The sequence below is a fragment of the Equus caballus genome, chromosome 14, assembly GCF_041296265.1.
Source record: "Equus caballus isolate H_3958 breed thoroughbred chromosome 14, TB-T2T, whole genome shotgun sequence".
Lineage (NCBI taxonomy): Eukaryota > Metazoa > Chordata > Mammalia > Perissodactyla > Equidae > Equus > Equus caballus.
This window is the reverse complement of record NC_091697.1, coordinates 12,449,009-12,474,132: the sequence shown is the minus strand read 5'-3', so window position 1 is coordinate 12,474,132 and position 25,124 is coordinate 12,449,009. Positions and strand designations below refer to the sequence as shown.

At 40.5% G+C, this 25,124-nt stretch overlaps 1 protein-coding gene and 1 pseudogene across 7 annotated transcripts in view; one reads left to right on the top strand and one right to left on the bottom strand.

Annotated features, from left to right (window-relative positions):
* The window catches only part of LOC138917394 (disks large-associated protein 5-like), a 39,629-nt gene that overhangs the window by 3,997 nt on the left and 10,508 nt on the right, over window positions 1-25,124 (bottom strand). For 4 of the 7 annotated variants that reach the window (XR_011425290.1, XM_070233594.1, XM_070233592.1 and 1 more), the window contains exons 3-10: window positions 21,755-21,932; window positions 18,088-18,401; window positions 16,759-16,836; window positions 14,802-15,073; window positions 13,950-14,065; window positions 13,406-13,529; window positions 10,190-10,350; window positions 4,899-4,991 (exon numbers count right to left, since the gene is read on the bottom strand). Coding sequence is in view for 4 of the 7 variants with exons in the window: in XM_070233594.1 (XP_070089695.1) it covers window positions 4,899-4,991; window positions 10,190-10,350; window positions 13,406-13,448 (297 nt within the window). In the remaining 3 variants the exon portion in view is untranslated. Of the gene's footprint in view, window positions 1-27; window positions 887-4,898; window positions 4,992-10,189; window positions 13,530-13,949; window positions 14,066-14,801; window positions 15,074-16,758; window positions 16,837-18,087; window positions 18,402-21,754; window positions 21,933-25,124 lie in introns of all 7 variants that reach the window. The other 3 variants (XR_011425291.1, XR_011425292.1, XM_070233595.1) reach the window with 3 other exon arrangements.
* Window positions 372-5,280, top strand: LOC138917395 (PWWP domain-containing protein 2A-like; annotated as a pseudogene).

The following is a 25,124-nucleotide window of genomic DNA, read 5'->3' as shown; positions in this document are numbered from 1 at the left end:
CTTATAAGAAAAATAAATAAAGCATACCTGAAATATTTCACACATCCGTCTTATACTTATCAAGTTCCTAGTATGTGCTAAACGTGCTGGGGGTCAAAGGTAAAGGACAAAGTTCCTGCCCTCAAGGAGTTAGTCTAGGCTGTTGTCATTTAATGTAAACAAAGACAAGACCCCTCAACATGTCTAAAAACTGATGGAAACTAGAGAACGAGGCTAACTGATGGGAGGAGAGGTCAATGAATAAGAGGTCTGAGGGAATGGTTTCAAAGTACAGATAAAAGATTAGTTTGATTTTACCTGTTCAGTAATCTTAACAGTGGCCTATAAAGTAAAGTAGGAGAGGACCAGGAGGAGGGAGAAGCCAGGAAGAAATGGCGGCAGCGCCTGCAGCGTCCCCCGGGGAGGCTGAGCCGGAGATGGAGCCCGTCCCCGCAGCGAGGCCGGCACGGACCCCCTCCCGGTCACGGCCACTGAAGCCTCGGTGCCTGACGGCGAGGCCGACGGCCAGCAGTCCTCTCCTCAGGCCGAGCCGCCGCCGCCGCCGGGGGAGCTCGCCCGCAGCCCGGAGGCGGCGGGGCCGGGGCTGGAGGCCGAGGAGAAGCTGCCCGCCCGCCGGGTGCTGGAGCCGCGGCAGCCGCGCTCAGGAAGGGCCGACCCTCGCCTTCCCCTGCCCGCCGCCCGAGAGCCCCCGGCCCCCGAGGAGCGCCCGGAGCCGCCGCGGCCCCAGCCCGCAGCCCCGCGCTCGTGCCGCCGGCGGGCGGGACTCCGCGCTGTCGCAACTCATCCCCGCTCAGAGGTGCGGGTCACGCTGCACCCCGTCATTGAGGACGCGCTCGTCGTGTCGTTCCGCCTCGGGGAGAAGCTCTTCTCCGGGGTCCTCACGGATCTGTCCAAAAGATAGGAAGTGCAGAGACTCCCTTTCACGGCTCTCCATTCTGTTTCCTGCAACAGCACACACTCCGATGGTTTGGGCCCCGTGGGACCCTTGTGACAGTATTTCCCAAAAGGGAATAGAAGGATAAACCCGAAGCTATGCAGCTTCAAAGTAACACATTCCAAGAAGGGACAGAAGTCCAGCGTGAAGCGAATGGTGCTGTTCCTGGGGATCCCCCTCCTGTCCCGCCTCCCCAGCCGAGCTTGGCTGAAAGCCTGTGGACTTCCAAACCACCTCCTCTCTTCCACGAAGGAGCACCTTATCCTCCCCCTTTGTTTATCAGGGACACATATAACCAATCAATACCTCAGCCACCTCCGTGGAAAATTAAGCGACCCAAACGAAAGATGTACAGGGAAGAACCTACTTCAATAATGAATGCTATTAAACTACGGCCCCGGCAAGTCCTGTGTGACAAATGTAAAAACAGTGTTGTTGCTGAAAAAAAGGAAATTAGAAAAGGCAGTAGTGCAAGTGACTCTTCTAAATACGAAGATAAAAAACGGAGAAATGAAAGCGTAACTACTGTGAACAAAACACTGAAAACTGCCATAAAGTGGATGGGAAAAACCAAAATGAAAGCCAGAAAAGAAACGCTGTGGTTCAGGTTTCAAATATTGCTCACAGCAGAGGCAGAGTAGTCAAAGCTTCTGCTCAGGCCAACACATCAGAAGCTCAGTTAAGTACCAGAAAAGTGCTCCAGAGTAAGAACATGGATCATGCAAAAGCTCGAGAAGTGTTGAAAATTGCCAAAGAAAAGGCACAAAAGAAGCAAAGTGAAACCTCTACGTCCAAAAATGCACATTCAAAAGTCCCTTTCACACGCCACTATCAGAAGCCTAGCTCAGGTTCCCTTCCACCTCGGGTTCGTTTAAATTTACAAAGGTACAGGAATGAAGAAAATGACTCCTCTCTGAAGACAGGACTTGAGAAAATGCAGAGTGGCAAGATGGCACCCAAGCCCCAGGCTCGCTGCACCTCTACCCGCTCAGCAGGTGAGGCCCCTTCAGAAAATCAGAGCCCCTCAGACGGCCCTGAAGAGGCCAGCTGTGCGGTTCAGGACACAAACGAAGTGCTTGTGCCTGGTGAGTAGGAGGAACCACAGACACTGGGCAAAGAGGGCAGCAAAAGCAATATCTCTGTTTACATGACCCTAAATCAAAAGAAATCTGACTCTTCCGGTGCGTCAGTGTGTAGCATTGATAGCACGGATGAGCTGAAATCCTCCAACTCTGAGTGTAGTTCTTCTGAAAGCTTTGATTTTCCTCCAGGCAGTATGCATGCACCTTCCACCTCCTCCACTTCCTCCTCTTCAAAGGAAGAGAAAAAGCTCAGTAATTCCTTGAAAATGAAAGTCTTTTCCAAAAATGTCTCTAAATGCGTCACACCAGATGGCAGGATCATATGTGTAGGGGACATTGTTTGGGCCAAGATATATGGCTTCCCTTGGTGGCCAGCCCGTATTCTTACTATAACTGTGAGCTGGAAAGATAACGGCCTTTTAGTTCGACAGGAGGCCCGTATTTCATGGTTTGGGTCTCCAACAACATCTTTCCTTGCTCTTTCGCAACTCTCCCCCTTTTTAGAAAACTTCCAGTCATGCTTTAATAAGAAGAGAAAGAGCCTGTATCGCAAGGCTATCACAGAGGCAGCTAAGGCTGCCAAGCAGCTGACCCCTGAAGTGCGGGCTCTGTTGACACCGTTTGAAACGTGAACATGGACAGGAAGGTAGGCAAGAACCATTGGAAGGCACCACAGATCTCCTAATTTAGTTAGGAGTAACTTCTATGAAATAGCCTGGCCAAATTGGAGAGAGAAATTGCACTCAGCTGGCTGCTTTTTTTTATACTTACCTTATAGCCATTTTTAGACTGAGAAGCTTAAACTGAAGAAGCAATCAAATTTTGTCTTAAGGAAGTGAGAGTTTAGCAGTATTTTTGAGTTTTGACGTCTAAAACCATCCCAAGGCAGAGGAGCCATAGCCTCAACTGAAAATGAATCTTTTGCAGGGACTGTTAATTGCCATTTGTACCTAGTACTGTGTGTATGTGTGTATATATATGCGGACACGTACATATGTGTGTGTGTATATACACATATATATATATGATATAGCCTGTCACTATGTGACACAGGTTGCATATTCGGATTGCAGTAAGGCTGGTGAGCTAGGGGGAATAGTGTGGATATTTAATGACTACTTGCTTTTTAATTAACGAACACTTAGCCTTTCTATGTGCATAATGGTGCAAGAATGGCGCATAGGTGTCTGAAAAACTGAGATGCTTGCTATTATTCTGTTGCAGACTGGGTACCTAGCCCAGTATTTGAGACTGAGTCTGTCACAGCTGGCTAGGTTTGAATCATCACTCTCTCTCTTCCGTCCAATGGTTATTTAACAAAAACTTTCAAACTTCTGGGTTGGGAGTTTAGATAGCTTTGTCTTTGGATATGTAAATAGTCGATTGCTGAATTTGGTCAGATTTCCTGACTGGCTGTTCCTAAATTCCTAGGATACGTCCTAGTAAATTACACTTTATGAATTAATTGTCATATGTGTAATTGTTGCATTTTGGATGTACCTAATTTGATAATTTTTAAAAAATATTTTCATTTAAGGTATCTGTTTGCAGGTCAGAAAATGAGAAAATGAAATTGTGTAATGCTCTGAAATGTAAAAAAACAAGCTGTAAATAAAATCAACTAAATCCAAAAAAAAAAAAATAAATAAAGTAGGAGAGAAACACTGGTGGTAAGGGGCAGAATTACAAGGCTCTGATATAATGCTATCTTGACACAGCCATTGTCTGCGTCGCTGGTGGTGTTATGTTCCCAGGACTAAGCACCGGATAAAAAATGCCCACAGGAGGTCCAAATGTCCCAGCATCCTTCCTGCTTAATAGACTTGAAATTCATTCAATCAATCTCGTCACTGTCCTCAGGGCCTTTGTCATTAGTAAGACATTACCAATGTCTTACTAAGACATTACTTCATTAGTAAAATAAGGAGACTTCATTAGTAAAAGAATCCTACAATAATCCTTTAATACTCTAACATCTTAAACTCCTAAGACAGAATTCAAAACAGAGTTTTTATTTAGATTACACAGCATAATAAAGTACCAGTTTAGAAACCTGATTTTACAACCAGAGGTGTTTTTCTAAAATCTAAAAGAAAAAGTGACAGGGCTCCAAGGTGGCTTGAGAAGTAGCAATCTGAACCAAAAGCTTGGAGTTAAAATATTTTAGGAAAAAAATTACTACAAATAGATAAGAATGGAATCTATCATGTCAACAAAGCCAATTTTACAGAGAAAATAGGAACTTTTCCATGATAAAATTTGGGAAGAAGAGAGAGAGTCTAAGAGTCATTGTTCCTCTTTTCTCCTTAAAAAGTTCCTTCATTTTGAAATACATCATGCACAAGAGTATAGAAAGCAGAGATGGCATAGCCTGTGGGTTAAGAACATGGGTTCTGGAGTGAGAAACCCAGCTCCACCCTGAGCACGTGCTCGAGTCTTCCTGGCCTCAGATTCCCCACCCGAGGATAACGGCACCCACCTCACAGGACTGTTGTGAGGATTAACTGAGTCAATGTGTGTGAGGGCCTGGGAAGCATAGTTGGCACATACTAAGCATTATATAAATTATTTACTACTGTTATTATTACTACAAAACAATGGTTAGGTACAGTCTAAAGAATAAAACACACTGGTACATACCACTGCTTAGCAACTCAGAAGCTCTCAGGGGGACCAAATCCAATCTCAGCCTCCACATCCCCACCCAAGAAATGAACATCCTGAATTTTGTGTTGACCTTTCCTCACTCTTTGAAGACAATCAGGACATTGTAAGTAATAGATGACACGTTTTGTGAAATGATGAAAAACCTGAAGCTAAATGTTTCTAAAGCTTAAATTCATTAAAGTAAAAGAGTCTATATTAGAAATCCACAAATTTACCTGAAACACATCTTTGCTCGTACTGCAGGCTTTCTCCCATCCACACTCCTCAAGTATGGTGAGACTGTTGAATTTGTGGCGCAGATCCTGTATCTGTTAATAAAGCACAAGTTTATCAGATTAATGCTAACCATATTAAATTCACAAACTAATGAACAAAAGTTTCCCAAAAATTGACGACTGGGACTGGTGACATAAATTTAGACTGTCATTTTCAATTTAGTATTCAAATCACTTCTTATGGTAAAATTGCTCATTGTTATTTTATGTTATAAACCTCAAAAATCTACATAAAGGATGTCATATGTGAATAACTCTCCTAAATTATTTTGATGACTAAAATGGTAGGAGAGATATCCTAAATTATACAGTGTGAACACAATCTCTCTCCCTTTTGTTGTTCTTGTTGTTTTTTTTTTACAGTTTATTTATCCCTTCTCCTACTGAGGAGCATATTCGTTGCTTCCAAGTCTTGGCAATTATGAACAAAGCCGCTATAAACTTTTGTGTGCACATGTTTGTGTGGACACAGGTTTTCAGCTCATTTGGGTAAACACCAAGGAGCGTGACTGCAGCATCATATGGTAAGACTCTGTTTAGTTTTGTAAGAAACTGCCAAACTGTCTTCCAAAGTGGCTGCTCCATTTTGCACCCCCATCAGCGATGAATGAGCACTCCTGTTGCTCCACATCCTCACCAGCATCCGGTGCTGTCAGCGGTTTGGATCTTTGCCACTCTAATAAGTGTGTACTGGTGTCTCATCGTACTTTTAACTGGCAATTCTCTAAGGGCATATGATGTTGAGCATCTTATCTTTTCATACACTTACTTGCCATTCATCTGTCTTCTTTGATCAAGTGTCTGTTCAGGTCTTTTGCCCATTTTTTTTTAAAGATTTTATTTTTTTCCTTTTTCTCCCCAAAGTCCCCTGGTACATAGTTGCATATTCTTCGTTGTGGGTCCTTCTAGTAGGGGTGTGTGGGATGCCGCCTCAGCATGGTTTGATGAGCAGTTCCATGTCCACGCCCAGGACTCGAACCAACGAAACACTGGGATGCCTGCAGTGGAGTGCGCAAACTTAACCACTTGGCCACTGGGCCAGCCCCCTTTTGCCCATTTTTTTAATCAGGTTGTTTGTTTCATCATTGTTGAGTTTTAAGAGTTCTTTGTATATTTTAGAAAACAGTCCTTTATCAGATAGGTCTTTTGCAGAATTTTCCCCCAGTCTGTAGCTTGCCTTCTCTTTCTCTTGATGCAATCTCATTTTATTTTTATTTTTTTGGTGAGGAAGATCGGCTCTGACCTAACATGTGTTACCAATCCTCTTCTTTTTTGCTTGAGGAAGCCTAGCCCTGAGCTAACATCTGTCCCAATCTTCCTCTATTTTGTATGTGGGTCACCGCCACAGCATGGCTTGATGAATGGTGTAGGTCCATGCCTGGAATCAGAACCCGCAAACCCTGGGCCAATGAAGTGGAGTGTGCCAAATTTAACCACTATACCACTAGGCTTACCCTGACACAATCTCATTTTAAAGGATTCAAATAATATACATACTAGGAGGATGGGAATATATGATCCCCATCCTTCTGGTATTTCCAATCTCCTCCAAGTGGTAACCACTGTCAACAGTTGGGTAAATATGCTTTGAGTCTCCGTACTATGCATTTATACAAATAGGTACTCTCAATCTCCCTCTCTCTAAAAAGTTAAATGTCAAAAAGACTCAGGATTACACTTATGACTAATTGATTTTTAACAAAAGTGCCAATGCAATTCAATGAGGAAAGGATAGTTTTTTTCAACAAACAGTACTGGGAAAAGTGGATATCTGCAAGAAAAAACATGAATTTGGCCTCTTTCCTACACCATACACAAAAATGAACTCCAGAGCCAGCCCTGGTCAAAGTTCGGTATGCTCTGCTTTGGCAGCTCAGGTTCGGTTCCCAGGTGTGGAACCACACCACTTGCCTAGTAGTAGCCATGCTGTGGTGGCAGCTCACACAGAAGAACTAGTAGGTCTTACAACTAGAATATACAATTATGTACCGGGGCTTTGGGGAGGAGAAAAAAAAAGAGAGGAAGACTGGCAACAGGTTTGCTCAGGGCAAACCTTTCCTAGCAAAATTAATTGATCACAACTTAATTTTTTAAAAAAATGAATTCCAAATGGGCACAGACCTAAGTGAAAGAGATAAAACTTTCAGAAGAAAAAATAAGATAAAATCTTTGTGACCTATGGTTAGGCAAAAAGAGTTCTTGGAAATAATGCCAAAATCACAACATTAAAAAAAATTGATAAACTGAACTTCATCAAAATTAAAAACATCTGCATTTCAAAAGATACCACTAAGAAAACTAAAGAACAAGCCACACACTGGGAGGAAATATTTGCAAATATTTCTGATAAAGGACTTGTATCCAGAATATACAAAGAACACTTACAACTCAATAATAAAAAGACAAACCCAATTAAAAATGGGCAAAAAGATTTGAATAGATATTTCACCGAAGAAGACATATGAATGTCTAATAAGCACATGAAAAGATGCTGATCATCATTACTCATTAGGGAAACATGAATCAAATCTACAATAAGATAGTTCAAACCCCACAGGATGGCTCTACTGAGAGAGACAGGAGCAAGCACTGGTGAGGATGTGGAGCAACAGGAGCTCTCACACACCCCTGTTGGGCACATGAAAGGGTGTAATCACTTTGGAAAGCAGTTTGGCAGTTTCTTAAAAAGTTAAACACAAATCTACTACATGATCCAGCCATATCTTCCCAAGCGAAAGAAAACATGCCCATATGAAGATTTGTAAGTGAATATTCATAGATTATTCGTAATTGTGAAATAGTGGAAACAGCCTATATGTCCATCAACTGGAGAATAAAGAGTGATGTCTCCATGAACTGCTACTCAGCCATGAAAGGAACAAAGTACAGGCACGCCCTGCAACACGGAGGAACCACAGAGACACCACGCCGAGGGAAAGAAGCCACATACAAAAGACCACATATTGGGTGATTCTACTGAGAATGAAACGTTCAGAAAAGGCAAATCTACAGAGACAGTAAGGAGACTCGTGGTTGCTTGGGACTGGGAGTGGCAGTGGGAACTGACTGAAAACAGGCAAGAGGCATCTTTCTGTGGTGATGAAAATGTTCTAAGTTTGGATTGCAGCGATGGTTGCACAACTCTGTAAATTTACTAAACATCATTGACTTTTACACTTAGAATGGGCACATTTTATAATACGTAGATTATTTATTCTCAGTACAGCTCTTCAAAATAAATAAAAGCCCCAGGAGCCAATTTGAAGAGGCTCCCACTGGCCAAAGCTGGGAAATGAGCATCACTAAGGATAATGACTGTAAACGATGCCAACACAAATACTTTTAAATCCATAAAATAATTATGATACTAAGAAAGACAAAATTATTTGGTCACCATTGAAGGATGCTAGTGAACCAACTCATTATTATGTCAACTGGTCATAAAGTAATGCTGACATTATTCTGACTCCATAAACACTATTCACTTCTGGGCCATATAATTACCAGGATATTGTGTTTCTTCACATTTTTCTCTAGACTTCATCATTGCTTTGCTTTTTGTTTGCTTAGTTTTTTAATGTATCTATCATCAATTTGCCTCTAAACTCGGCACAGTGTGTATAAATCCCCTCTTAATACAACTAGAAAAGCGAACCAATCGGGTATTCTATTCCATTCAGCCTCAGAGACAGCATCTTGCCGAGCCCCAGCCTCCTGCTCCAGTCTGAACTGAACGGCTGCTTCCTAAGCCCGCTGCCCACCCTCTTTACTCACCTCAGCCACAATTCCCTTAGACTTTTTGGGGATCTGTCCCAGCTCCTTCCCCTTTCTTGGCTTACTCCCTCATTTTTGTGAGGGCCGTTTTCAATTTCCTGAGAAAGGGTGCATGGGAGGTAAAGTTTCAGACTGTGTGTGTCTGAAGCATGCCTTTCTACCCTCAAGCATGACTGGCTGGGTATACAACGCCAGGCTGAGTGCTCTTTTCCCTGAGAAGTTTGAGGCCATTGTTCTCCCAGCTTTCGATGTCGATGTTGAGAAATCTAGGGCTATTCTGATTTTTGACCCTTTGGATGAAACTTGTTTTGCTCTCTGGAAGTTTCTAGATGTCTCTCCTCATCCCAAGAGTTGTACAATTATATTTCATTGTGCATTGGTGTGCGTCTACTCTGACTCACAGTGCTAGGCACTCAATGGGCTCCTTCAATCTGGAATTCAGGTCCTCCACTTCTCGAAAAATGTCAAACTATTTCATTGATCATTTCCTCTCCGCTATTTTTTCTGTTCTCTTTTTCTGGAATTCCTATTATTTGGATATTATACTTCCTAGACTGGTCCCCTTAATATTCTTATCTAGTCTCTCCTATTTTCTCTCTCTTTTTGCTCTAATTTATGGGAGATCTCAGCTTCATATTCCATCTTTCTAGTGAGTCTTACATTTCTGCTCTTATAGTTTTTAACTTCAAAGAGCTCTTGTTGTCGTTCTCTGAATGTTCTTTTTTTCATAGCTGTTCTTATTTGGCAGAAAAAATGCCTGGTCTCTTTGAGCATATTAACACTTGCTTTTAAAGTTCCTTCTCCTGGATCAGCCCATGTCCTCATCCAGACAGCTTCCTTCCTGTGCTGCTGCGGCCCCTTCTTCCAGGTTTCGGGCTGTCTGCAAATGTCTCACAGTTCTTGGCCACTGGTTCTTGAAATAGTATTTTATATGCTTATTTCTAAAATAAGCTCAAAAAGCCAGAAAGTGTCATCTCCTCCCAACCTTCACTGATCTTCCTAGTAACTGCCTCTATCAGCACTTTCTACACCAGATTGGAATGACGTGCTATGTCTGACTCTGATAAAACTATAAACTCCTCTGGGGTAGAGAATGTGCCTTATTTGTCAGCTCCTCGTCCAATGCCTGGCACACAGCAGGGACAATAACTGCTGGATGGACCCAGCTACTGAAGACTCGTCCTCATTTTCCCACATGTGGAATAATCACAGACTAGGCAACAGCTGAATAGAATCTCAATTTCCAACCCTGATAGAAATTATCCTGACAGTATGCGGGAGGAGGGGACAGCAGCCATAAAATTTAGACAGTGCTTTACAGTTTGTAAAGGGGCTAATATCTCATTTAATACTACAGATACCTAAGCAGCCTCTACTACTCCCATTTTACTACTGTTGCCTCACTTCCAAAAACATGCAACTCGAAAGTTAATCCATTCCAAATCCTGACCACAAACCTGAAAGCTGGCCATGTCCCAGAATCCATGCAGGTCTGCACAGGTGGTATCCTTTTCGCTTTGTTTGTATTCCAAATTGTCCACCAGTTCTTCAAACCGTTTGAATATTTCTGCCTTAAGGAGCCTTTTTTGACCAGCTGCGAGGGGAATGAGATCTTCTGCTAAGGGAAAGATGAGATTTTCAAAAGCTAGAGAACAGAACAGGACCTTGATCGCAAGTCAGCCAGCTGATAAGACGACCTCACCCCAAATATCCTGGGGCTTCCACAATCAAACTCTTACCTTAAAGCAAAACAAAAAAACATCGACTACAAAACTTTGTCATACAAATACTGAGCATTAACTGTCTGCTGCTGTTCCCACTAAAACGTAGCCATATTCATTCTCATATATGTTGCTACATAGTAAACAGCATTCTGCTCACCTTGTATTTTACAAGAATTCAACCTCAAACAGCTCACTGTACATCAGCATCTAAGGACTTCACACGGCAGACAAGTGATTTTTTCTAAAAAGCTTCTCCAAATAAGATTAAGGAAATATCAGAAAATTTGTTCCATATTTATTTAGGTCATTTTCATTCAGAAAATATTTTGCATAATTAAACAATACTACATATAGATGTCACTCAAAAAGTCATAAAAAAAAATCTAATAATAAAATAGGCAAACGTTTAACTCCCAGGAATGATGGCTAACATTCTAATTACTTACACCTTATAAGTCATCTACCATTTTAGCACAGAGATACTAGTGAACATATGTTGAGATATGAAAATTCTTGCTATTTTGAATAACAAAACTATAAAGTTCAGCAACACTAGATTTTTGTTTCAGGTAAATGTAAACATATTAAAATAAACAATGCGGAGCCAGCCTGGTGGCCAAGTGGTTGGGTCCATGCACTCACCTTGAGCGGCCCAGGGTTCGCTGGTTCAGATCCTGGACACGGACCTACACACCGCTCATCAGGCCATGCTGTGGTGGCATCCCACACAGAAGAACTAGAATGACCTACAACTAGTATATACAGCTATATGTCGGGGCTTTGGGGAGAGGGAAAAAAAGGAGGAAGACTGGCAACAGATGTTAGCTCAGGGCCGATCTTCCTAAATACATACATAAATAAAATAAAATAAACAAAGCTAAGACAAAAAACATAAATGTTCCCTCCCCTTTATTTGGAATATATGCTTCAAGCTTCCTTTCCCACTCAAGGCAGTCGGTCAGTATTAATTCCTCTCTTTCATATTGGAGAATCTTTCTAAAATTATGACATATGTTTCAGTTTTACAAATGTTTCTCAAACTAATATCTAAGTATTAGCAATATGACACTTGTACAATAGTAATTTTCCAGAGCTGATGCTTATTTTATGAACTGTGATATATTAAAATCCATAAATACAAGTTGATATCCTATATATGTCCATCTTTCTACACCTAAAACTTATGTGGATGGTTAACGCCAAGAGCCACTCTCCAAGCTAATATTTCTAGTTCTTTCTGTTCTTATTTATCACAGATGAAACAGAAAGAACCAGACATGCCTGAGTTCTGTCTTTGGTTCTGGTATTGCCCATGGAACTAAGACCAACCCAACTCCCCAGAGTAAGTTGAAGCTAAACCCTGTAAGTCTGGAATTACAGTGTTAGGGCCTCACAGATTCTAATCAGTAGGTTTTGCTTGTCCAAGCGCAGTAGTTCTCAACACGGGTCAATTTTGCCCCCCAGGGGACATCTGGCAGTGTCTAGAGCACCTTTGTCACAAACCAGAGGAGTGCTACTGGTCTGGGATGTTACACAACATCCTGCGATGCAGAGGACGGCCCCACAACAACAATTATCCAATCTGAGTGTCAGTAGTGCCAGGCGAGAAACCCCGGCCCAAGATAAATTGAATCTGTCTCTTTATAAAAAGCATCTTAGCAGGAGAAACTGAGGATAGTTTTTTTCTTAGAAGAAAAATTTAGCTGTTTATATCTAATGAGAACTTAATTAATGAGAGAGGAGACTTGGCTTAGATCCGACATTATTTAGTTGGGTAAATTGTTTATTATCTCAATGTCTCAGTCCAACAACACAGTGGACTAGCTCATCTTTAAAATCCCTTACAATCATAAAACCTTATGTTCTACAAACAACTGAAGTGGCTCTGAAATATACTCATTCAGGATAGAACAAATGAGTATTAAAACTATAGGAAGGTAATATTTCTCCTCTATTTGATTGTCAAAGACCAAAGAAGTGGTTAGGACTGCATTGGAAAAGGTGTGAGAATTTTCTTGCTACATGCACTAAAGGACATAGTATGTCATCATTTCCTGTGTGATGTGGAGTGTTGGGGCCTTTCTCCAGATGCAGTCCTCTGATCTGTGACCAAGGCATTTAGGTGACATGGCATTTAGGTTCCCAAACAGGAACTCTAATTTTCAGTCTTCATAGTTGGAGAAACATAATCCTATTTCATGATTTAGTGGGCCAAGGAGCCTCCAATCATCTCCCTCTATCCTTCTTTTACAAAATAAACATTAACTTAGTTTCTTTGTTTGAGAAAAAGAAAAGGTATGATAAAATAGGAACTCCCATATTTTGCTGAGGGAATGTAAATTGAGGTCTTTATTTATTTGCACAGGAGAGGATTGAAAAGCATCCAAGCTTGTTCTTTGCAGGCTTGACAGTAATACTACCAGACTGAACTCAATGGAAACAACCAGAATAGGGGCCTACTAAGTAAATCGTGGTGTATCCATACAATTGGATACTATGCGGCCATTAAAACACACAAAAAAACAGCATGAGAAAGTTCTTAAGGTACTAAAATGGAATATCTCCTCCATTTAACATTAAATGAAAAGAGAATAGTATACTTCTGCTTACATTTAAAAAATGTTTATCTACATATGCATTATGTATCTCTGGAAAAATTCACAAGAAATGAGTAACACTTGCCTCTGTGGAAGGTTCGAACTGTAGGGTTGGGAGCACAGTTGGAAAAAGGGTTTCTCACTTGTACCTCTTTCTATCTTTTAAGTTAGGAACCACAAGAATGTACTAGCCATTGAAAAAAATTTAATTTAAAAGATAAATAAAAATCACTCAATGTCAGTTTCCTCCTAATTCATCTACATATTATATTAAGGTTCAAATAGTTTAATTTTGGTTTTAAATGTCTAGACATTAATACAAAATGCTTACACTGGGAACAAATGCACAGACCTGAAATGCAGCACATGTCGCTGCTGAGATGTCTGATCCTCATCTATTTCAAGTGTTGGGACTTCTTTTATTGGAAAGCAATGTAAATTTTCAGTAGTAGTTTCATTTTTATTTAAGACACGATCTATAGATTAAAGAAAACATTACATATACATTTCAAAGCAGCAACTCCTATGACATCCCCCACAAGACAAATTCCTTAAATCCTTCAATTTTTTCAACATTGAAATTGAAATTTTTAAATAAATTTAAAATTTAAATAAAATTTTATTTCTGCTTCAATGATTTCATTCATCAGATCTCCTTTTACAGTGTCGCTCAACGTTCTTCATCTCTTCAAATTTACATTTCGGTCCCCCTCTCAGTCTGCAGTCCTCATTCCAGCTCTGTCTCCAGATAGCCCTCCCCATGCTTTTCCGTTTCTTCTGACCCTGAGATCACACCCTGAGCTACATGGTGAGACATATGGTGAAAAGGGCTCGAAATGATCTCTGATAAATCATAACCCAGAGAAACAAGTAAAAAATTCATGAAAATACCATACCTGTGCTCTCAACTGTCAGAGAACTCAAAGGACGTCGTAATTCATCGGAATCTTAATGTACTGAAGTTTTACTTTTGCGTGCCAACATTTCTTTTGTTACTTCTGGAGCCTCATCACTAAACAAGAGCAAAAATACACTTCATGAAACATGAACCCCATATATCTCATTGAAGGATTTCAAAATTATGTTGTTTTTTAAAAACATGGGATAAAATAGAAATATGTTTGTTTTTTAAAACTTGTCTAATCTGGAGGGGAAAACCGTAAACACCTCCAGTGGGAAGGCCCGTCTCTGCTCCCTGCGATGAGATCCACAGATGCGAAGACCTCTCAACTGGACATACACACTTAGGAGTCTCAGATGCCGCAGAGCAGTTCCCAGTCAATCTGCCGCCAGCCGGCCTTTGGAAAGCAACCTTGCCATTTCTTTTAAAGATTCAAACTGATTTTTTCTCCCCACTTTACAGGTTAATCATTTTGTCTTTTGAGATAGCTTTTATAAAGTAATACTCAGTAAAAAAAAGACAAACAAAAAAATCCAAACCATGTCTGAACTACAGTATAGCAATTTCTTCTTTCTAAAAATTTATTTCTAAGTGTTACAATTAAGCCACTTCTTAAAAGCAAAAAAAAACCAAATTGAATCATGAAAATAATAATGCACAGAAAATATCAAACCTGTCAAATACATTATTGTAGCTTTCTGAAAAATTTTTTGGAAAGGTCAAATTTTCATGATTTATAATGAACATAGTTTACTAACTAAATGACTTAAAAAGCACAGGCCAAATCTAAGAAAGGCATTCGTCATGCATCTCAGCAAGGAATTCATTAATAACATCTCATTCTTACACTTCTGTTTTTAAAGAGATGCAGCTGTAACTGGCTGTCAAAGTAGCAGTACTTGTTGGAGTCCTAGGTGTTACGTCACAACTCTTCAGACCATCTGGCGGCCGAAACAGAAAATCTACTGGTGCGAAGGATGGCCTCCCTTTCATTTTTGCAGGATTTGTCTTACGTAACGTTTCCACTTTTGATAAGACTCCATCTGTATCCCTTCCGTTTGTCACACTGATTTGTGATTCCAAAGTATTTACTTCACTATCAACTTTAAAAGAAACGACCTGGATGTGAATAAACAGAACAGAGTGAGAGTCTCTCTTCTGGGGATATATTCCCCCAATGTTTGAGGCCCGAAAATGTGAAAGTTAAGAGATATGTCCCACGTACATAATTTAAGAAACAAAAACAAATACAATTAAATGTTTACATGGAGTCAGAAGACCAGCTACATAAACCATTGCTATGGTCCAGAAAGAGGGAGAACCAATCCATATTAAAAAAACTATATAATAGGTTTTAGGTATTACCAAAAATTAAAATATGTGAAAACTAAGGTGGAAAAATTCACTCACCTAACAAATACATATCTTTTTACTTAAATTATGTTGATAATTACAAAGGTTTGAGAATCAGAAATCCAATGTTTATTGGATTACTACTATTGTCAAGGACAAAATCCTTTTTTTAATAACTTTGGATTATTATAAATAACTTCATCATATGAGCAAAACCATTTTTCAATGTGACACAGTAAGATTAACCATATAAAATGTGAAGCGTATTTTCTTTTTCAAGTCAATTTGTTATTTGGTATTTTTTTACTGCAATATAATTGGCATACAACATTACATTAGTTTCAGGTATACAACATAATGATTCAATATTTGTATATTGTGCAATGATCACCCCAGTAAGTTTAGTTAACATCCATCACCATGCACAGTTACGAATTTTGTTTTCTTGTGATGAGAACTTTTAAGATCTACTCTTAGCAACTTTCAAATATACAACATTATTAACTGTAGTCACCATGCAGTACATTACATTCTCTACTTACTTATTTTATAACTGGGAGTTTGTACCTTTCGACCACCTTTGCCAATTTAACCCACCCATTTCAACAGAATTTTTAGAGGTTTCTACGTCTCTGAGTTTTAATGAGATATGAATTGAAAGCAGAGTATTTCTACTCGGACGAGAGTTTAAGGGTAACACTGTCCCTGAGGCCTGTGTGGCTGCAAAGGTAGACACTAGTGATAATCCTTAAGGAGAAAACCAACCTTGAGGGAGGAGTGTGAGGTCCAGCTGCTCGCCTGTGAAGATCACCCTGTACTGCCTTCCTTGGAGGATCGATGTCTGATTTTTGGTAAGAATCTAGCCAGGTTTCTTACGCTTTGGCATAACTTTTTTTTTTTTTTTAAGGCTAAGGAATTGTAGCATGGATTATAAATTAAGGGACTGGGTCCTTGAAATGGTGGCTCTTTTTGAAGACTCTACCAGGCACTACGCTAGATGCTGTCAGAAACGTCAGGTGATTTAATTCTTGAAACTACTCTATGTAGATATTACATGTTACAGCTGGGAGAACAAACTCATAACTTCCCCAAGATTATATAGCCAATTGGAAGTGAGACAATAGGCAAACTCAGGCCTAGCTGAATCCAGAGTCAACGCATTTCACCCACTGCACCCGTCTCCTAGCCGATGCTCACATAAAGGTTTCCGTCAGCTGTGTTTTTATTTTCTCTCTTCTGTTAACCAAACTACACATTCTCTACCTATAAGGTTTTGAAGATGAGACACCTCATAAACCCTAACAGTAAACCCTCTTGATGCTTCCTTGTGCTTCAAGAGGTTTTCACACACGTGGAGGTTACCCTCTTGAAGCAGTTCTGTAAGCTTAGTTTCAGCTTCATGAAAATCGCAATGAGATTTTCCAAATGTCTAGACATAAACAGATACTTACACTCTACCTTGCCTGGTTCTTCTTCGATCTTTTCGGCACGCCTTCCTTGATTGGGTACTTTTCTTTCTGTTTCATTATCTAAAATAAAAATGACATAACAGATCCATTTTGACTAGATAGAAAATTCTGCATTAAAAGTACTAGGTAAGGAGCCGGTCCAGTGGCATAGCAGCTGAGTTCATACACTCCACTTCGGTGGCCCAGGGTTTGCTGGTTCAGATCCTGGGCATGGACCTCTGCACTGCTTATCAAGCCATGCTGTGGCAGGTGTCCCACATATAAACTAGAGGAAGATGGGCACAGATGTTATCTCAAGGCCAATCCTCCTCAAAAAAATAAAAACGTCCTAGGTAATTTGGGAAAGACAAAAAGGCAACAATACGAATCTATGCCTTATAGGATTTTATGATTAAAAGTCATTTTAAAATATCCTATTTAAAAACGATAAAAACAGATATAACTTCCTGCCAAGTATAGGATATCTGTTTTCAAAACAAAAGGTGCTAATGTATTTTACCTTTTGCCTCTGACTATCAAATGCATATTTATTATAGAAAATCAGGAAAAGAAAAGCATAAAAACAATGCAAAAAAAAAATCACCCCAGAGGGGCAGGCCCCGCTGCGCAGCAGGTAAGTTCACACTGCTGCTTTGGCAGCCCAGGCATTCAGATCCCGGTGAGGACCTACCCACTGCTTGTCAAAACCATGCTGTGGCGGGTGTCCCACATATAAAGCAGAGGAAGATGGGCACGGATGTTAGCTCTGAGCCACTCTTCCTCAGCAAGAAAGAAGAGGATTAGCAGCAGATGTTAGCTCAGGGCTAATCTTCCTCAAAAAATAAACAAATAAAAATCACTCAAGATGACATTATTCAGAAATCATCACTGCTGACACTTCAGGGTATGCTTTTTCAGTTTTTTCCTATGTTCACATATTCACATACATATTTTAGAATTGTGATCACACTGTTCAGAATTTGACCTGTTTTCTTTGCCCACTTAATATATCCTGAACCATGTCATGAAGTGTCTTTCACAGGATCGTTCTTAAACGGTACACTGTATTCCACCAAACAAATGGGCTGTAATTTACTGGGGCCATTAATCTTCACTTTGTGGCGCTGCCCACCGATGCACATACTCCACCGCTTGAGCGCCCACTGTGTGCTAACTGGATGGTGGGGCACTGAACCTGTCTTCGGGACCTGGAATCTCCCGTTTCCTCCTCGCCTCCTCAAAGACGTACACGATGACTTTAAAAACTGAACACGAAAAACCTCAGGGACCAGAGCATTCTACTTCAGCCACTGATGAAGGAACAGTTCTCACCACGCGCCGCTCGCGTGGCCGGCGCAGCGGAGGCTGCTCCCGCGGAGGCTGCACTGGCGGCGCCTGCCCCCGAGGTCTGCTTCGCTCTTTGAGTCATCGACCGAGTGGTTCTCACGCACGTGGGCATTGCAGGCTGCCCTGCTGCGGGAACTACGAAATTAAATGCTTTCGGCAATTACTCAAGCATTGTTGCGGCAACATCAGAGCTTATAATAATTGCTAACACCCCTACCTTTTTTCTCGTTGGACACTTTCTTTTCAGAAGTTTGTCTTTGACCAGATCATGTTGCTTGAACATCACTCCTATTAATGATCTATTTAAAAGATTAGGTGGTACGTGATTTAATTGCTTAATGAATCAAATTACCACATTTTCAATCCGTATTTTGACCCCTCATCTGAAATCTGACTATTGTAAAGGACCCAGCAAAAAATCCACCACCCCAAATAAGATGAGATGAAAAAAGTTTTCCATTATATAGATTTCCTTACAAGCTTTTTGTAGAATCCTAGAATTTTGAAAATGCTAATAGCCTAAGCTATTCAAAATAGCTGACTATAATCTTCTGAGAGTCCTTAAACATACCAGCATGTTTTCGCTTCAAAACTTTTGAATTTTGTCTGGAAAAATCTTCTCCTGGATAGAAAACTCTTCCCACAGTGCACTCTCCAACTTCCTTGGAGACTTCATTCAAAATGCCACTGTCTCAGCGAGGCCCCATCAGAAGCTCACCCTGTACCAGCTTCAATACTCCCCATCTGCCTTCTCTTTTTTTTTTATTTCCCGCATAATACTAATGACCATCACATACTATATATTTTTCTTTTCATTGCCTATCTCAGATGTAAGCTCCATGAAAACAGGGAAGGTTGCTTTATTCATTACTATATCCTAGAGACTAGAGGAACATGGTAGTGACTCAATTTATTGAATACATGAAACAGAGCCTTCTCACCTGATAAAGAGACATGCTATTTACCTCCTTGCCCACTTCACTTTATTTTAGTAATCGTCCTATTAACTTTGTTCATAATGGTGTTCTGAAGACCCATAAGTTTATCCCCCACCCTACGTGCTTTATATCCCTATCTGCATTTTATAATGACATGGATGCATAATAGAGCCCAGTAAACAAACAGAATGACACACAGAGTTGGTATAGATCTCATAAGGGATGTTTGGCAATGAATATTTCAAGTGAGTACTTCCTTAGCATCTAGCCAAAACTGCTCTATGTCACCATACCAATAACAGGGAGTTTGGTACTGTTAACTCTAGGAAAATAATCACTCTGATTGAAGCTGATAATAGATTTAAAATGAATTTACTTACTCTGAGAAAAGGAGCATGATTCATCATTTTAGTAACAATTATCTCCTATCAACTACACCCTAGTCAGCTCCATTTGGGCTTTGGCCTTTGACCTGGCAATCCATACAAGATGGAACAGCATTAAAACAATCAAAAGAAGATAAAGTTAAAAAAAGGAACTGCCATAATTTACTTCCATGTCTCATTACAAAATAAAGTTTCCATTTTAAAGTTAAATTTTACCCATAGCCATCTAACCCTTATTCATTTATGGCAAAAAGATACTTGCCAAAAAGATACTTGCTAACTTAAATTACTCTCTTTTCTGGTTCTGGTTTGATTTAAATTATGCTTAAAAGCCTCAAAACGTACTCATATTTCTCAGTGAGCACAAAGGAGAAATTTCATACTATGTTTTCCAGGTATTAGAATCCTTGTTAATATGATGAACTGGAAATATTTGGAACGGGTCGATGAAGAGACTAGAGTATTAAGATCTCTTCTCTCCTGTTTATGAAAAGATACTGCACAGCTTACTTTCTTAGCTTTGACAGTTTGCCTTCAAATCCAATGATTATGCACTTCTCCTCTGTCCTTAAGAAAATGGAGACCTGATCAGAAAGCAAGGAAGAAATCCAGCAAGAGAAGGATTGATTAAAAGTGATAAGATATTTATCAACTCTAAAATTCCTGAAGAAGCACAACCAGACTTCTCCTCTAGATTAGGAGCCACTTGCTTCTCCAAATCTCAGGGAAGATCTAGTGCTGAAGAAACGAGGCACAAAGTAAACAATATTCAGCGATGGCTATTGTCTAAGTAGAATAAAAAACTACTGGTGAATCGTGTTATTTAACACAACAATGTGTGTCTTTTTCCCCCCTACATATAACACTTTGTAAATAGCTGTTTACAGTTTAGACCAATGACTGGTGCCTTACATACTCTTGAGAAGCCAGATTAAATTCAGCCCCTTCCAAGAGGTCTTCTCTGATGTTCCTCCAAACAGAAACAATCTCGCCCTCCTCGAACACATACACACCATATTTTTCTGTATCTTTCCACCTTGAGCTACATTCTACTACTTTTGGTCACTTCCATGTTATCCTAAGGTCACACGCAGAGTAATCAAAGGTCTCTCAAATAAATCAATGACATTCCTGAAGCAAACAAAAACAGGCGATATCTTGAGCTTTTATGTTATTCACTTCTTATTTAAATCAGGAATGAATACACAGCCAACAAGAGACTACCTTGAAAAGAGCAAATCACCAGTGACTACCTAATTTACAAATCCAGCTGCCTGTGTTCAAACTTCATCCCTCTTGACTCATGGATCATTCTCTTCTTTAGATCACCCCTCCTCCAGCTTCTGTCCTGTTTTAGCTCTCCTGCCAATCTGACCTATCACTGGTACCTGACTTCTGCCCACTTGAAGGTGCTCTCTAGACCTCACTCTTTCACAATGTGTATATCTTTACTGGAGTGGTCTCATTTAGCCCTAGAGCTTAAACCCCCATCCATACTCCCAATATCATATCCTAAATCCACCACTCAGCATGGATCTCCGTCCTGATTTTCAAATTTTTATTCCCAACTGCCTGTTATCCAGATGGCCCAAATGAGCTTTAAAAAAAGCAGAAAAAGCATTATCAATATGCACCCACTTAGGCATATTCCTTTTCCTGCCTTCCACACCTCTTTTAGCGGCAGCACAATTTATATGGTTGCTCAAACTAATTTATCTTCAGAATCATCTTATCTCCGACTCTTCAATTTCCTTCACCCCTCACCATCTGCTTGGTCCCCGTCAATTTCTCTCCTGAGATGTCTCACACCTGTTTCTTCCTTTAAGCCCACTGCCCCAGTCCCCTTATCCTGTCTCACCTACTCTATCACGACAGTCTCACTACAGTCTTCCTACCTATAAGTTCTTCCCCTTCCAGACTACGATCTTCCAGGCAAGGGTAATCTTCCTGAATTATTAATCTGATCATGGTACAAGCTCATGTATAAGCCTCTCTTGACTCTGCGCATCCGACAGGATGGACGCCAAATCCTTCACCCGGCCTTCCCCGTCCAGCCCGGCTCTGACTGCTTTGCTAGTTTTATCCCGTGTCAACCTACCTATGGCTGCACCGAGAGACCTGATCTTTATCTTCTGAACTATTAGTATGTCCTTCCCGGCTCCTGCCAACTAGCTAAGTGAATAAAGGGACTACAGGGAAAGGGTTATTTTAGTCATTTAAACTCTCAAAGAATCGCTTCTTGGCCTCTTGGCTAAGATCAAGTATAATCTCTTAAAGAAAAGTCTGGTTAAGAACTATTCCTGAATATCAATATGATACTAAATTTACCTTTTTTGGTTGGTGTGCTGGTATTGATGAAAGAAAAATAGGCTTATTGGGTCAATAAACACCCACTATAAACGGTTGTCGCTGAGGTTTCTCTCTTAATTTTTTTAGTCGCTTTTCCTCTAGGTATTTCCGGAGCATTTGTCTTCGTTGATCACTTAGAAGAGAGACTTCGCTGATCCTAAGCAGGGGGGAAAATAGCATATAAAATGTTCAAATAAAAAGTTATCCAAATGTCTAATATGCCATTGTCTAACTTCAACAGCTGCTAAGCAATACTTTCAGTAACTTCGTATTGATTCCTTAGCACGCTAACCACACAAGTCATTTCAACCCCTATTCTTTTAAAGTTTCTCTTCCTTTTGCCTTCTCTTGTTCACATATTAACAGCTTGTCATGTACTAGGCATGCATTACTTCACTTTTAAATTAATTAACTTCTATGATCACCCACCTCCAAGCTGACCTCCAACAATTCTCACCTCCTGGTAGTCACGCCCTTGTGTTGTCCCCTCCACACAGAATAGGGCTGAGCTGTGTCACCAAGAAAAGTGTGGGAATGATGGAGTGTGGCTTCCAAGACTGTATCATTAAAGACAGTGCAGCTTGGCCCTGCTCTCTCTCAGATCACTTGCGCTGGGGAAGTCAGTGGCCATGTGGAGCCTTAAGGAGACTCAAGCAGCCCTATGGAGATGCCACATGATGAAGAACTAAGGCCTCCTGCCAAAAGCCAGCATCCACTTGCTAGTCATGTGAGTGAGTCATCTTGGAAACGGCTCCTCCAGCCTCAGTCAAGCTTCAGAGGCATCCCTGGATGACACCTTGACTGCAACCTGCAGAACCACCCGGCTGAGCAGCACCCAAATTCCTGACCCACAAAAATTGTGTGAAATAATAAATGCTTGTTGTTTTAAACCATTAAGTTTTGGGGTAACTAACACAATTTTTCCTTTGAGATTAAGGCTAATTGTCAGATTCCTTACCTCTCACCTATGATTCTCAACTCAGGTTTCTACTATGTATTCTCATGTTTATTTAAACTTGTTTAAAAAATATGAGCAGCTACTATGTACCAGACATTTTTAGGAAGTAAGAATAAGAGAATTTCTGCCCCTGAAGGGCTCACAGTATCATGGGGGAGATGAGCACAGTTTCAATTTGGTTTAGCATGGATTGAAGACTACGAGAATGCACAATTGAGAATCAGTATAAACCTGTCTGGGGAGGTCAGGAAAGGCTTGTCAGAAGAGTGAATACCAGAGAAGGGTTCTGAAGAATGAGAGTGCGTTTGCCCACTGGGTGAGGGTTTAAAATAATCCAGGGAGATGACTGCACAACTCAGTAAATTTACTTAAAAAAGGGCATTTACTTAAATGGGTGAATTTTATGGTATGCAAATTCTACCTGAATAAAGTTGTTTAACAGAAATAATCCAGGCAAAGAACAGAAGATGCGAAAGCTCAGATGATGAAGTGGTTAATCATCGATGAAACCCCTATATCCTCAACTCCCCTGAAGTTCCCGTTCCCTTCATCTCTCGATTTAACCGAAACCTGGCTCTCCCCTGAAGACAACCTCCCCATATTGTCCTCTCAAGTGGTTTACTGATTTCTTCTCCCAAAAAGGTCATATCACTGGGCCTGAAGAGGGCCAGGGGGGTGATCCCTCATTGCTGTTTCTCAATTATTTCTTCCTCTTCAGTAGAACAGCCCAGCTTTATATTTCACGTCATCAGACCATACTAGACAGTACCCTGACTTGCCATCTATAGATGGCAGGTTCTTCTCTCAGTATTTTACAATTTAGTAAATGGCCACTCCATTTTTTTAGTTGCTCAGGCCAAAACCCTTAGAACCAACCTGACTTTTCTTTATCAACCTACATCCACTCCATTAGGAAATCCTATTGGTTCAAACTTCAAAATATATCCAGAATGAAACCACCCAGGGTTGCCGTTCCCACTGTGGTCAACCATGAGCTAAATTATTGCAGTTGTCCCCCAGCTGGTCTCCTGGAGGCCATGCTGGTCACCCTACCATCCATAAGTGATGCTTTAAAACATAAAGCAGATTATAAACACACTAATCCAATAATGGCTTCTCATGTCACTCAGAGTAAAGCTCGTCTCCCCATAAAGAAGGCCCTCGGGGCTCTACGGACACTGTCCCCCTTGTTCATTCTTCTCTAGCCACGCTCACCTACTTGCTTCTCTGGAACATGCCAGGCCTACTGCCACCTCTAGACTTTCGCAAATGGAAAATGAAGGCTATTTTAACAGCATACTGACAGAGTTAGACTTTCCTTTGAGAGATTTTGGTCAAGGAACGGAGTATTTGAGAGGGCTAGAGAAGACGCAAGGAGTGATATAGGCAGCAATATCACCTTCTCAGACAAAAAATGTCTAGCTCTTCCTTTAAAGGTCACCCTATATCATTCTATGGCCCAGTTTTTGTTTCCTCCCAACTCCTAAGACACGTTATTCCTCACTTTCTCCCCCTCAACTACCAACCCATTTCCTTTGACCTTCAAACAGGCACCGATCACGTCATCTCAAAAACAAAAACAACCCTACAACACTTTTGTCCAATTCTTTTCTCTCATTTTCCTTTAGAATCACAAAAGTGACAAATCTGGAAGAAATATTTTAGCCCAAGCCTCTCTTTTGCAGAATCAATTAAGCTTGAATATGTTCAATATGTTGTACATGCTGCATATTTCACTGGTCCTGGAAAATGACAAAATTGAAGCAGTGAACATTTAAACAACTGGACACCTCATTTATCTAGAAAACTTCTATTTTAATGTCCCTTATCAATTCATCTTGTCAACACTTATCTTATTCAAACTCCAGAAGTCAGAACTTTATTATCCATACTGCCATATAGGAATCCTAAAGCATTACAATACTCCACAAGTGAATGGAACTTTCACAGCCTTTACCTTAAATAGACAGTATTTAGTTGTAGAAAATACCAAGTTATTTAGAATGGGATTTCAAAACTCCATTCTTCTGGTAAGGTTTTTTTTTTTTTTTTTTTTTTATGTGGAAGATTGCCCCTGAGGTAACATCTGTTGCCAAATCTTCCTCTATTTTGTTTGCTGGATGCTGCCACAGGCTTGATGAGCAGTATGTATGTAGGTCCATGCCCAGGATCCGAACCCACAAACCCCGGGCTGCAGAAGCAGAGTATGTGAACCTAACCACCACACCACCCAGCTGGACCCTGATCAAGGATTTTTTAACCTCAGATATTAAACCAACTTTTTTCCCCTCTTCAAAGCAGTTAAAACTACAATAGCCCTTTACTTACTTTGCCTCACACGCATCTCTTCTGGAATAGGCTCTTGAGATGCCTCCTCCAATTCAAGATTTC